The sequence below is a fragment of the Athene noctua genome, chromosome 6, assembly GCF_965140245.1.
Source record: "Athene noctua chromosome 6, bAthNoc1.hap1.1, whole genome shotgun sequence".
In the NCBI taxonomy this organism is placed as follows: domain Eukaryota; kingdom Metazoa; phylum Chordata; class Aves; order Strigiformes; family Strigidae; genus Athene; species Athene noctua.
Window position 1 is genome coordinate 45,716,511 of NC_134042.1, and position 14,190 is coordinate 45,730,700.

The window sequence follows — 14,190 nt, forward strand, 5'->3', positions numbered from 1 at the left end:
CTTATCCCACTGACCAGTGCAGCTTTGTCTTTTCCGTTGCTCTATGTTTGATTTCTTCTACTTTAAATAAAAACCTCACAGGACTCAGGGACCATCATTCCTTCCTGTGTTTATGCAGCAGCAGAGTAGAGAGTCAATGGAGCTATAATCCTGCTGCTCCTATAAATATCAGTAGATGCTTTTCTTCCCCAAAAAGGTTGGCAGTAAGTGGCTCAAGGTTTTGTACTCTGGCCCAGGTTATTTAACATATTTATTAACCCGCGTACAGAGTGAGTTGCTATTTGCAGATGGCATGTTATTTATTTAAATGATTAATTATTTACATGTTATTTAGGTTGACTCTGGTCCAAAGAGGGCTTTGAAGAGCTTCAGAGAAACTGGAGCCAAAGTGATGGAAGCGAAGATGAGAAATGAAATTTGGGGTTCTGCTGTAAAATGCAGGCAATGGTATCGTACAGCTCAGCAAGTATAAAGTGAGACAGCTTACACTGATGGGTCAAAAGAGAGCAGGATATAACCACAACTCTCTTCACGAGTGCTTCTGCTTGCTCCCCCTCTGTGGCCAGAAAACAATAATAAAATAAATTAGAAAGGCAAGCATGGTGGGAGGGCACCGAGAGAACAGGGACTGTGAAAAAGGGGGACTGCCTTGCCCCCCATCTTACCAGAGGTGGCAGAAGCTCCTGGTGTGACACACGTGGGAGGGCTGGGATGGGGTGAGAGGCTGCACAGGCCCCGCATGGGCGCTCTTTGCTTATCCTGTCCTGAGACACGTAAGGAGCTGGAGAGAAAAAGACCCTTGAACCGTGAGAAAAACAACTTTTCAGTGTGATTTGAAAGCCACGACCGTGTCAGTTTACGGAGGCCATTTATTTAACTTCCTATAAAACAGGAAAACCCATGAAGTCGTGCTGCGGGGGTCCCTCCACATTTCGCGGGGGCTGGTGCCTTACAGCCACGGAGGTTTTTTTCCCTTGGCGCTGCTACAGGCATCACAGCCCTGAGCCAAGGCTGCAGCGTAGTGCGGGGAGAAACACAGGGATTTTTTTGAGACACATTTTGAAATCTCCACTTTATTCCGTAGCGGTTAGAAAATCCCCAGACAGACCCAGGAGGAAGGAGTGATGTCCCGTCTGGAAACTAACATTCTATTAATTGGGTTTGTTCTCTTTGCTTTCAGAGCAGAGGGATGCTTCAGGCAAACCTTGGGGGCCATTGAGGCAGGGATCCATGCTGGGGCTTTTTTAACATGGTGGCATTTTATTTTGTTGCTTCTCTGCATCTCTTTTGTAATTTTCAAATTTGTAACCAAATCTTTCAACTTTGCTACAATTAAATTTTCTGCTTTGGCTTGTCGGTAGCTGAAAGGGAACTCGGATAGTTGTGGCAAACATAAAAATGATGTTATCTCTAGAAACTGTCCGAATGAAGGAGCGGTGCAGATTAAACGCTTCCGATGCTTGCGCTGAATGACAAATGTCACTTCGGGGGTGGAAAAGTCAATTGGCAAGACCGGGAGGAAAGCCTGACCTGGCTTATGTTTTCTGGCAGCCCCGTGGCAGGTAGCAGGGGGGCCACCCGCAGCTTCAGGAAATCCCGTTTGCTCACAGGGGCCAGTTCAAGAGGAGCTGGGTGTTGTAGATAGGAGAGGTCCAGAGCGTGATGGGAAGAGGGCCTGGGAGAACTCCTAGAAAGATGAAAAGTGCTGTCCTTGGGGTCTGTGGTGCAGCGTGGCGGCGGCTGCCAGCCCCTCTGCTCCCTGCATCCTCGTAAAACTTCAAGAGGGAAGGCGGTGATGTTAACGTGTGAAATCGCAGGAAAAAAAAGGAAATACTTTCTCATGCGATTTGCCGTTGTTTTCCTTGCAACTCGCAACTGAACCGTCACACGCGGGAGGCCGTCAGGCCGCGGAGCTCCAACGCTGGACATCCGCGTGGGTAATCGAGACGTCCCCGTCACCGCGGGTCACGGCCGGTTTGAGGGGGAAAGAAGGCAGAGACCGACCCCGTGGTGCGGGCCGAGCCCTGCCCCGCCGGGAAGGGGCGACTCCCCGCCGGCCCCGCGGCGAGGGTCCCGCGTGGGCGCCCACCGGCGGGGGGGGGGGTGCGCAGCGGAGGGGCCGGGCTTGCGGCACATGGGGAGGGGGGCGCCGGCAGCGCCAGCCCGGGCCGCGCCGCGGCGGGCCCCGCCGCCTCCCCGGCGGCATGGGAGGAGAGGGGAGCGCGGCAGGGAGCCGCCCGCCGGGCCCCGGCATTGGCGGCGGCGCAGCAGCGCTGGCAGCGGCGGGGCCGGGAGCCGCCGGCCGCCGAGGGGAGGGGTCCGGCTCCGTGCGGTCGCGGCGGAGCCGGCGCTGCGGCAGCAGCAGGCGCGGCGGGGCGGAAGTCCTTTGTTGCAGCCGCGGCGGCAGCAGCAGCGGCAGCGGGAGCGGCGCGGGCAGCTCCCCCTCGGCGGGCCGCCGCCTGTCCCCGCGCCGCGGGTAAGCGGGGCCGTGCGCCCCTCCGGGCGCTGGGGAGAGGGGCGGGGGGAGGCGGGAGGCGGCCGCAGCTCCGCCGGCGGCGGGAGGTGGGAAGTGCCGGGCGGCGGCGGCCGCGGCATGGCCCGGCGTGGCCCGCCATAGTGGCGCGGGGCGGCGGGGGGAGCGGCGCTGCCAGGTAGGGGCTTTCCAGCCGCCGCCGTGACCTTGCGGCCCGGCGGCCTGGCCCGGCCCGGCGCGGCGCCGCCCGGGCTGCGCGGGGGCTGAGCGGCGGCGCCGGCCCGGCGCGGTTCTCCCGCGGCGCTGCGCGGGGGCCGCGCTCCACCTGCGGGGCGGGCGGGGGAGGGAGGCGGGCGCGGCGGCGGGGCCCTGCGGGAGCGGGGGATGCTGCGGCGGGGCGCCGGCCCGGAGAAGGAGCAGCGGCCTAGGCGGGAGCAGAGGCGGGAGCCGGGGAAGGGCACGGCGCTGCCCTCCTTACTCCGGGGCTCCAAGTCACGTTAAACATCTCGAGTGCCGTTACCGCCGCCTAGCCCCGTCCCCCCGCCAGCAGGCCGGCGGAGCCCAGCGCTGCCTCCGCTTTCTTTTTGCTTTTCTTTCCAAACAACAAGCCCCAAAACTTCGAGCGAGTTGCAGTAGTTCAGCGAAGAACCGAGCTGCAGCCTGGAGGGAATGCTCCACCCTGCCAGGCGGGAGACTTGGGTTTCACTCGGGGCTGGCAGCGCACAGGATCGCCTTGGAGGCGGCTGGAAAGGAAAGGGAATAGTTTTGTCACATAAAAACAAGCCCTGTGTTGCTCTGGGAGCGGTGTCGAAAGTCTCGTTCCTCAAAGGACTCTTTTCTTCTCGGACAGAAAGGTAGTAAAAAGAGTAGAGGAAAGGGGACTGAAAATGCTGTGGGTTTGGGGCGGGGGTTTTATTCCTTTCTGGTTTTCAGGATTTTTTGTAACTCTCGTTCTCAAGTTTGGCCTCTCTGTCGGCTGACAGAGTGGTGCCGGTTCCTCGTGACACGTAGGCATTGGTAAACGGATAGCATGGGTTGGATGCTGTTTAATATTTGGGTATTTACTGCCAGATTATGTCATTTGCTTGATTAGTTCCCGTGCGCTGGAGTATCGCAAGGTACAGCTCATGCTGCAGAACTGTCTGGGGCTGCAACAGCGTGGTGTTCCTCAGGCATTTAATTACATTAAACAAACATTCCTTTAATTAAAGGTGTTTGTTTAACATTCCTCATTACAGCTCTTGGAAAAACCCACACAGCAGCCGTGAGCAGGGGGGGATGCGGGCTTCTCATTTTTACCGAATTACAACTTAAGCTTTCATGGCGAGCGGGGGAGAGGCATTGAGGCCATATGGCCGTGGGGAAAACCGGCCAAACGTGAACGGTTGGAGCTCTGGCAGAGATTTTCCTAGGCAGCAGCAGAGCGAGTTGACAAGCTTGTGGAGAGATTTTTGGGTGACTGGCCAGAAAACCCGAGGACTAACAAGTGGCGTTAGTTGCACTCTGCTGCTCTTTGAGGTAGCAGGGAACCGGCAGGCACCCGGCCGGGGGGGCGGTGTGTGTTGCATGGAGGGGGGTGGCTTTAGGAGGATGTAGGTAATAAAGACGTGGGTTGGTGCTGCGTGGGAAGCTTGGAGAAGTAATAGAAGCCCCTTCTTCCTGGTAGCCGGAAAGTTTTGTGTGGAATAAGATCACAGACTTAACAGATGCTTCAGCTCTGCTTGCACAAGTCTTGTCTTCACGTGGTGTTGTCACTGGCACAGGAATTTGCAGCAATTACGTTGGGAGTGCTCATATCAACCAGTGATTTCGGTTTGTAGAAGCTTTCTTACTTGAATGTGTAAGGGTAATTGCTTCTTTCACAGATTTCCATTGTTGCTTACAGTGGAGAGCCCTGAAAGTCCAGAACAGACAAAGCCTCAGTAGTTACTTGTCTGCTGTATGGAAACAAACTCGCTGCTCAGAATTGAGAGAATGAAAGTTTCTTGATAAACTCCTGGTGTCCTTTCTCTTAGTTGTTACAGCTGGACTTCTCACTGGAGTCCTTCCGGACCTCACATGCATGTAGCGTGAGAAGCCCCATGTGCATTTTTGAGTCTGACCGGTGGTTGCCCAGCGGCTGGGTTATCCTGCCCTGCATCTGCCGGGGCACGGTAAACACCGTCACCCAAAGAGTTCTGCTGCGGACACGGCGTGTGGGCACAACAGCTGACATAATTTGCATGAAGACCATTTATATCCTCCAATTAGTCTGGTAATTTTCTCTTTGTGCATGTTGTGCCATTGCAAAACTCTCTAGAATTAGCTTGCTGTTGCCTTTTTTCCCCATATTAAACCTGTTTCATTGAATGGAGACCTTAGTGGCTTTTTTTTTTTTTTTTTAACGTGCTGCAAGTAAAATGTGAAGCATTTAAGACCAGAGTCAGTCAACAAAATCTGTAGTCTGACCTGCGTGTCACAAGTTACTGTGTTTCATGTGCATCCAGCAAGTTCTTAGCCAAAGTCTGACTTGTATTCAGCCAGGGATGCTTTCCTGGAAGGCACACATGTCTTCATTTGAGGGTCTCAGGAGATGGTTAAACCACCAAGATGTCTCTTGAAAGTTAGGATAATTCAGAGAGCCTAGATAAAAAAGGCCCATCTTTCTGCTACAAGGCATAAATGGGGTGTCGTAATTTTTTTTCCCCACTAATTGTTTCTTTTAAACGTATCACTACCATGTTGCCTGACAACTTTTTATAACTTTAAAGGTGTCAGATAAAGGACAACTGTGACTTTCTAGAATAATCCTTTGTGGCTAGCAAGTTACTTTAAAATCTCTCTCTCTAGTACTTTTACTCCATAGATCTGATCTAAAGTTCTTTGAAGTTCAGATGGGGCATAGTGCAAACTCCATTTTCTTAATTTATTGACTCCTGCTTTTCTGACACCTTATTCCTTGTCTTTCAAGGAGTGTTCTTATCTAAGAGCACGTAAAAAATCTTAACTAATTCTCAGTTAGCAGCTGAGAATTTTAATGTGATAAATTGTGATGTGATGGCTGTTTCTCATTTGCGGACATGGATGCTGAATCAGCGGAGAACTGCCTGCTGAGGGGGGGATCGAGTGGCTCCGACAGCTTGTCGCTGGGGGCTTTGGAGCATCTTACCTTTCCGCGGCTCAGATCTAGCCCAAGTGTCAGCTGAAACTTGTTTCTATACGTTGTCCACAAGTCTGTTTAAAATGAGTTGATTCAGCCATCAGGACATGTCTGGAGATGAGTATCGACACCATTGGAAATGGCTTCACAACTAGCACTCCTGAAGGTAGCTGACTGGAAGGGCTATAGGAGGACGGTAAATTCTATCTTCAGTCCTTTGTAGCCTGAATAATGCAGCTTAATTAGATTTTCCCTGGCAGTACGTGGAATTCCCATAATTGTTTTAATTCCTGATCAAGACTATGCTTGCCGTGCAAACTGCATTGTATCCCTATCTGCTGTTGAGGTGGATGGTGGTCACCTGGCCCCAAGTTCTTTGCTTTTCACAGCGATTGTATAAACTGAGGCACCTTCTTGGACTCTACAGTACCAGAGCAATCTCAGTGGCTTCCTCTTGAGTATGTCTAGATTAAAGCTGTATGGTTAATGCACTAGCTGAATGCCTAAGCTTCTCGGGCATCATGCATAGAACTCAGACATGTCACGTAGGGTTTTCTCCTGAGCATCTAGGTGCTGTCACTGAGGAATCCGGATTCTTTGGTGGAACTGACCCACAGAGGCAAAATAACCCTTTAGGGAGGAGAGTTCTTGGGACCTTGTGCCAGGGTGGGACATGGTGTCAGACTATGATGGGGAATTTGCTTTCTGCTGCCCACCTGCTTGTTTCTTTGGACAACTAGGCGTTGTTTTCCTGAGGTTTTCCAGTCTCGTTTTCTGTTAGCACCAAATTCTCCACTCATTTATTGTACTTTTGTCCAGCCTGCTCTTGGTTTCCAAAGAAAAGCAGCCAGTAACTAAGCATGTAAGCACTCCGTTTTTGCCTGCTCAGCAGTGGAAATGCTGGGTTTTGAAAACCACCTACTAATTTTAGGAGCTGAAAGGCTCTTAAATTCTGAACCTTGTGGTATGTCTTTTTTAAAGACAGAGAACTTAGAACTGGTGAAGTTCTTTTTCTTTGCTTGAGGACTATTTTTACTTCTTTAGTTTTAAAACATCTCAGAAAATTTTGAATCTGAGGAAATGACAAAAAGCATGGCGCTATAGTAAATCTTGTTAGCAGAGTTATAAACAACGTATTTGGTTCGTGTAATAGTGCAGCTTACCTTTCATGGTAATGACTGAATAGTAATAGTACGTGAGCAGTTACTCAGAATAAAAAAAAATCTGATGGCAGACAAACAGCTTGAATCAAAGCATGGCAGTGTAAAAATAACCATTTACTAGGAACGTAAAATGCATATGGAGACATTGAGTTTGAAAATCAGAGTGAAATTACTGACTCAAATGTCTTCACTTTCATATCAGATGCTTTTCTAGCATATTTTTTCAGAATGCCTCCGCATTGTTCAGTATTGTTTATGGCATGGCCTGTTGCTGTGTTTACCGCACAGATTGATCATTGTTGAAGTCAGAGTTGCTTGGGTTCCTCATTGACTTCCCTGTGACATTTGTGACTACAGTATTTGGGTGCTTTGCAAAGGTGGTGTGCTAGTCATTCGGGCAAGTGGCTGTTATTTCTCCTCTTTTGGAACAGGAAAGAGTCGGAGAGGATCAGAAACACTTACAAATTTTGGATTGTCAAACTTGCATGCATAGAGTTTTAATTTCCCAAGATGATTAATGCAGCCAGAGGATAGCTCCCATTGGCTTCAGCTGCTGTTGGTTGTGTTTCCCTCTGTGAAGAAACTGGACATACAAAAAAAAAAAAAAAAAAAAAAGCAGGTTGAAATGACCGATGAAATGACTGATGGTGATGGGATGCTGTTCTCCACGGCAGCGTTTGTTGCTGTGAGATTCTCCTTCTCGTACCCCTGGTTTCATTCACATCTTCCAACTGCTGTGTCGAATGAGCAGGTATCTTGTGTTGTTGCTGCTCAGATCCATCCCTGGACAGATCCGGAGGATGCGCTGAGTAAGGAAGAGAGCCTTTGGTAAGAGGAGGGCTGGAGGACTACTACAATATATACATAAATGGCAGCTGAATTAATCCTGCATTAATTATGGCATTTCTTGTGTATACGCTTAACTTTGAAACGCTGGGTTTTCTGTAAAAAGGACCTGTTTTTATTCTAATGCCTGCTTTTTTTCCAAAGCAAACTTCAAAAATAGTTTGCAGCGTTGAACCACCCACATGGGTGATGAATGCAGATCTTTGCCATTTTAGCAATTAAAGTAACAAAATAATGGTAAATGATCATTTTGGGATGGGAAGGAGTTTGTCAGCAAGCCTGTGATATTTGCTGATGGAAAAGGGATGGCAGAATTGGGAATTCGGCGTTCACTTCCAGCTCTGATGGGGTAAATGCTGTAATTGTTTTCCACCCATTCCCCAGCAAAAGCATGTCTGGTTTTTACCCCTTCTGCCCTAGCCCCTTCCTAGAGTTCATCTTAGCCCCTTGCCCAAGCATCTTCCCTCCACCCTTTAGACCTTCATTGCACCCATTTTTAATTCCCGCTGCTGTTTCCTAATCCCAGTCCCCTCTTCTTGGCTCATCACTCCACTCTCAGCCTGCCTCTCCCTGCCCTCCTGATTTCCAGAGGTTTTCACTCCCTTACAGTTCCCAGTCTCCCTGCGCTTTCACTAAGTCTGCTCCTGGGTCTGGCTCTCATCAGCCAGAACCAGGCGTCTTTTCCATCCAGCTGCCAGGAAGGATGCTAAAACCTAGCAGCAAGTCACGATGGGGAGCAGTCTCCAGCGAGCCCTGCTGCCAGTTTGTGACTCTATGGAGGTGGCACATCAAATCACAGAATGGTTTAGGTTGGAAGGGGCCTTTCAAGGCCATCTAGTCCAACCCCCTGCAATGAGCAGGGACATCTTCAACCAAATCAGGTTGCTCAGAGCCCTGTCCAACCTGACCTTGAACGTTTCCAGGGGTGGGGCATCTCCCGCCTCTCTGGGCAAGTTGTGCCAGTGTTTCACCATCCTCATTGTAAAAAATTTCTGCCTTATATCTTGGAGTTTAAAAATGTGGCAGAGCTCTGCACAGAAGGGGGCTTACACGCCAGGTGGGATCGTGCAGGCAGGCCCTTACATACAAAGGAGCTGCAGGAGGATGAATTGTTCTCAGCGAGGCTGTAATCTGAGATTTTAGTAACTCACAAGTCTTAAGTGTGAACAAACTGATAATTTTTATCTTCTCCCCCTCAAGCTTATAGCTTGGCCAAATTCAGGCAGATTTGTATATCATGACAACATATCCAAGACATAGCATTTCTCCCATATGAAGTCTCTCTTCAAAGATTTTGGAAGAGAAAGTTTTATTTTTAAAAGAAAAAGTAGTAATCTACATATATGAAAGCTTTTTCTTAGCCTTATTTTTGGAAGCGTCTTGGCTGAAATTTTCTGTGGAGGGGAAAAAATTAGAGCAGTCCAAAGCAGACAATTGAGAAGGAACGTTTTGCCTTTACTGGTTGAAATGTGTCAGTTTTAAATAGCCCAACACATAGTGGGAAGTGTTGGCAGCTGTAAATATACAGTTACATACAGCAGGTTAATACAGCATCCAGAGGAGGATGCCAGTACTTTCATTAACATAAATAACTTCAAACACTCTCTATTTAATACCTTTGTGTAGTACTGCCATGATAGAGGCCAGGTATGTATCTGAGCACCTCGCCATCCAGGTCAAGTGACCTTGTGCTTGGGCTGTTTTTTTCCAGAGTGGTGGTAGGAGGAGGTGGGCATTGCCAGTGGATCGTTGTTGTGTATCAGGACAGTGCCGAAAGCCCTGCAAGAGTTGTCCTGTCGAAAGGGGAAATATATTTCCTTCTTTCCAAGAAGAAGGAAACTTAGAAACAATGAGTTTGTATGCTGTCACTCCAGTGGCTGCCAGATCATTCCCACTGTGTGGAAATGCCCCCGTCTGCAGGTGCATTCAGATAGTTTGTGACTTTGTTTTTCAGTACAGGCTTGCTGTTTGTACTGCTCTTCTGCTGTTGGAAGATACGATGGAGTACTTCTAGTGTACAAAAGTTTTTAAATGAAAAAATAAAAACTTGCCACTTTATGAGGATGAGATTAAGACCAGCTGTCTTCAGCCTTTTCTTGACTTGTTGGCAGTTCACACCAAGAGGCCAGTGGTGCCCGAGACTGCATCTTCTCACTTTGTTGTTCATTTTCACTCTTAGAATGTGAAAGTTGAAGTCAAGTCTTTTCATTATGCAGCTGCTGTTCTTAATACTTGATGCAGTATAATGAATTATATTCAAGTATCTAATAAATTACCTCAAATCCAAAACACGTTAGCACTTGGAAGAATATGAAGTGCCTTTTTATTATTAGTTGATGTTGAGAGCTCTGCTGTTTTTCACAGAAACATCTGAATTCACCCAGTGACAGACAATAATCAATCTTCTGTAGAAAAGACATGAAGTTGTTTCAGAGACTCTCCTACTTTCAGAGCCACCCTTTTGTGAGTTACTAAGAAAGCCATTAAATTAATTCCATGCCACGAGTTGTATTTCTGCAGTGGACATCACTGGGCCAGAGTGGTCAGAGGATTATTAAGGCAGGATGCTGCTCGCCTTGAGTTTTGAGTTTGGAGGATTGGGTTGAGAGGGAGAAGAACAGCTGCCGTTCAGATGCTCATTGTCAGTGTAGTTCAACCCAAATTCCAAGGTTCCTGTTGCTGGACAAGGTCTTGTGCTGGTGGTGATCCATTTGTACTGCTATATGAATTGGCAATAGGCAATATTGCTGGGCTCAGTGAGCGTGTTTTCCTCTTAAGAGCTTGAACATGGTTCTTCCTTCCATGGCAGTCCTTTGTGGAATGAAGAATGGTGACTTAACGTTAGATTTGCTACTTAACAAGCCAGGCAACACCTGCAACTTGTAAGTTCAACACTAATTGTGGAATTTAATTTCTCCGCCTGTTTCCAACCTCTAGGAGATATAAGCTATCAGGAGAATAAGAAGAAACAGGGAACATTTTTATGAATTTTGTTTAAATTTTGGACAGTTGAAAGAATGGTTGTAAACCAATCTGTGTATTTAACTGAGTGATGTCATATAATATATGTTGTTTGCTAGCATGTACTTTATACAAATCTCTTATTTGCATTGTTTGCAGTAACCTTTCAAAATGTTAAGAATGCTCATTATCGCTTGAGGTTTTTCATTTCAGTTAGGGCGTTCTTTGTACCTTCTTTTGGTTTCTCACTCCCCTCCCTGTGCAGTTAGCACAGACCATGTGTATCAGTAAAGATTTTCCAAAGTGAGTAGTGACTAGCTGTTGGATCTGGCCATACTTGGTTAAGTTTATCTTCTGTAAATCAAATGCACACCTCCTGTGTGCAATACATTTCTTCTGGATTTTTTCGTTAACGTAAACTACTATGTTTTCTACCTCTTTTCTCTTGAGGACAAATTAGTCCTTTCACTCACAGCAATCCTCAGCACTCACAGACCTGTCTTTGTCGCGGCCTCAGTTCAACTGTGACTCCACCTCTGGCTTGCTGTCCTTCTCAGTTCTCCATTGCTGAGTTTTACTTTGTCTGGTCTCCCGTCTATATGTTTTGGTGATATTACCGTGCTGTGAACGCGTGGTTTTGCGAGCAGTTGGAGGCACGGCGTGCACCGCTTCCTGCCTCGCTGCAGTCCGCGCGGCTGTGGCGCGGCGGCCTGGTCACTGGCTGCAGCGGGCTCGTACGTGGGACGCACCATCGCAGCCAGGCTGCCCTGGGCTTCTGAGAAGGCGTTTTGAGTTTGCAGTTCCTCGTTTGCAAGATGCCTTGCAGATAAGGTTGAGACTGTCCCTGAGCTGCCCTGAAGAGCAAAAAGTGTGTAGATGTAGCCTGTGTGGATGCTCCACTGCTGTATCTTAGTTATGAGTTTCCTTTAACGAGGAGGGAAAGACCAGTTTGAGCCTGGCCTGCTTTCCAGTATGTGTTGCATCATACGTCTGTTGGACTGACAGGTGAGAAAGGCAAGTTGAGACTGAAGAGTGTTTTCTTACAGTCAGCTTACCTTCTATAGGTGTTGTCCTGGGGCCATCTTACAGAAGTCTACCCTGTGAAGTTTTCGAAGTTCTGCATCCAGAATTTATATCTGAAAATCTTGGCTGGAGGACTTTGAGATATATTTGCTAATTTACATTCTAGCAGCGTTGCTCTGATTGACATGTGTGGTGGTTATGTTTATTAGTTTACTAGTCTTGTAAGTCTAGTGGTGAGAACATGGAATTATGGATGTTTTCACTGGCATCAGTATTTCTAAGCAGTTACCAGCAAAGACCTCCAGACAGGAAGCTGTACCACAAACAGTGTGAGAATAGGAAGATCTAAAGAGGAAAAAGATTGCAGTTCCTCCCTGTGTTTAAGCAGGTTTTGCTTTTTGTGCTTGCAGTTTAACAGATGTCTTCTTCTTTATGCAGGGCTATAATTGAAGTACAAGATGGCAAGAACCAGCCACAGCAACTATGTCCTTCAGCAGCTAAACAACCAAAGAGAGTGGGGCTTTCTGTGCGACTGCTGTATCGCTATCGATGATATTTATTTTCAAGCACATAAAGCAGTCCTTGCTGCGTGCAGCTCCTATTTTAGGATGTTTTTTATGAACCATCAACACACTACAGCCCAGCTGAATCTAAGCAACATGAAGATTAGTGCTGAATGCTTTGATCTTATTTTACAGTTCATGTATTTAGGAAAAATTATGACAGCCCCTGCCAATTTTGAGCAATTTAAAGTAGCCATGAACTATTTACAGCTATATAACGTACCTGAATGTCTAGAAGATATACAGGATACAGACTCATCTAGTTTAAAATGTTCATCTTCTGCTTCTAGCACCCAGAATAGCAAAATGATATTTGGCGTGAGAATGTATGAAGACACACTTGCTAGAAATGGCAGCGAAGCAAACAGGTGGGGCATGGAGCCGCCAAGTTCAACAGTAAATACATCCCATAACAAAGAGCCTGATGAAGAAGCTTTGCAGCTAAGCAGCTTCCCCGAACAACTGTTTGATGTCTGCAAAAAAAGCACCACATCCAAATTCTCTCACACAAAAGAGCGCGTGTCCCACTCGCGCCGTTTTGGAAGAAGCTTCACCTGCGACAGCTGCGGGTTTAGTTTTAGCTGTGAAAAGCTACTGGATGAGCACGTGTTAACGTGCACTAACAGGCATTCCTACCAAAGTGCCAGGTACTACGGTGCTGAAAAAATAGACTTTAATGAAAAGGACTCTACTACTAAAATAATCTCCACACAAACAGAGAAATACAAGGGGGACTCTAGCCAAGCTGCGGACGATTCTTCGTCTCCTGTGTCAAACATCACAAGCAGAAAAAGCAGCACGGTTGCCTCCGAGACATCAGGTGAAGAAGGAAGTAGAGCCTCTGAGAGGAAGAGGATTATCATCAAGATGGAACCAGAGGACAATCCTGCAGATGAGCTGAAGGATTTTAATATTATTAAGGTGACGGATAAAGACTGCAATGAGTCTTCTGACAATGACGACCTAGATGATGAACAGGAAGAGCCGCTTTACAGATACTATGTTGAGGAAGAGATCAGAGAGAAGAGAAGTGCTCGGAAGACTTTAAAACCCCGTTTATCCATGGATGAGGATGAAAGAAAGTGTTTGAAAAGTCCGCGGCACCTTAATAGGAAGGCTTCTTCAGTGCAGGAAGATGTGGAGAATGCTCCCTGTGAACTTTGTGGGCTAACGATCACGGAGGAAGATTTGTCCTCTCATTATTTATCCAAACACATAGAAAATATATGTGCTTGTGGCAAGTGTGGTCAAATACTGGTCAAAGGCAAGCAGTTACAGGATCATGCTCAGACCTGTGGAGAACCCCAGGATCTGACCATGAACGGTATCAGAAATTCTGAGGAGAAAATGGACTTGGAAGAAAACCCCGAGGAGCAGTCGGAAATAAGGGACATGATGTTTGCAGAGATGCTAGAGGACTTCAGGGACAGTCACTTCCAAATGAACAGCCTTCAAAAAAAGCAGTTATACAAGCATTCTGCCTGTCCTTTCCGATGCCCTAATTGCGGTCAGCGTTTTGAAACTGAAAACCTGGTGGTTGAACATATGTCAAACTGCCTGGAGCAAGATCTGTTCAAGAACTCCATGATGGAAGAGAACGAGAGGGATCACAGACGTAAGCATTTCTGCAATCTTTGTGGGAAAGGATTTTATCAGCGTTGCCACTTGCGGGAACACTATACCGTTCATACCAAGGAAAAACAGTTTGTTTGTCAGACATGTGGGAAGCAGTTCTTAAGAGAGCGCCAGTTGAGGCTCCACAATGATATGCACAAAGGCATGGCCAGGTATGTCTGTTCCATTTGTGATCAAGGAAACTTCCGAAAACATGACCATGTACGGCATATGATATCTCACTTATCAGCTGGAGAGACTATATGCCAGGTCTGCTTTCAGATATTCCCAAATAATGAGCAACTGGAGCAGCACATGGATGTTCATCTGTATACATGTGGAGTATGCGGAGCAAAATTTAATTTGAGGAAAGATATGAGATCTCATTATAATGCCAAGCATTTGAAA

General features: G+C 47.4%; 1 protein-coding gene across 1 annotated transcript in view; it reads left to right on the top strand.

Moving 5' to 3' along the window:
• Positions 1-2,157: 2,157 nt before the first annotated feature.
• ZBTB1 (zinc finger and BTB domain containing 1) overlaps positions 2,158-14,190 on the top strand; it is a 77,024-nt gene continuing 64,991 nt past the window's right edge. The window contains 2 exon segments of the mRNA XM_074909188.1: positions 2,158-2,476; positions 12,044-13,955. Of these exon segments, the coding sequence (XP_074765289.1) occupies positions 12,064-13,955 (1,892 nt within the window). The 5' untranslated portion in view covers positions 2,158-2,476; positions 12,044-12,063.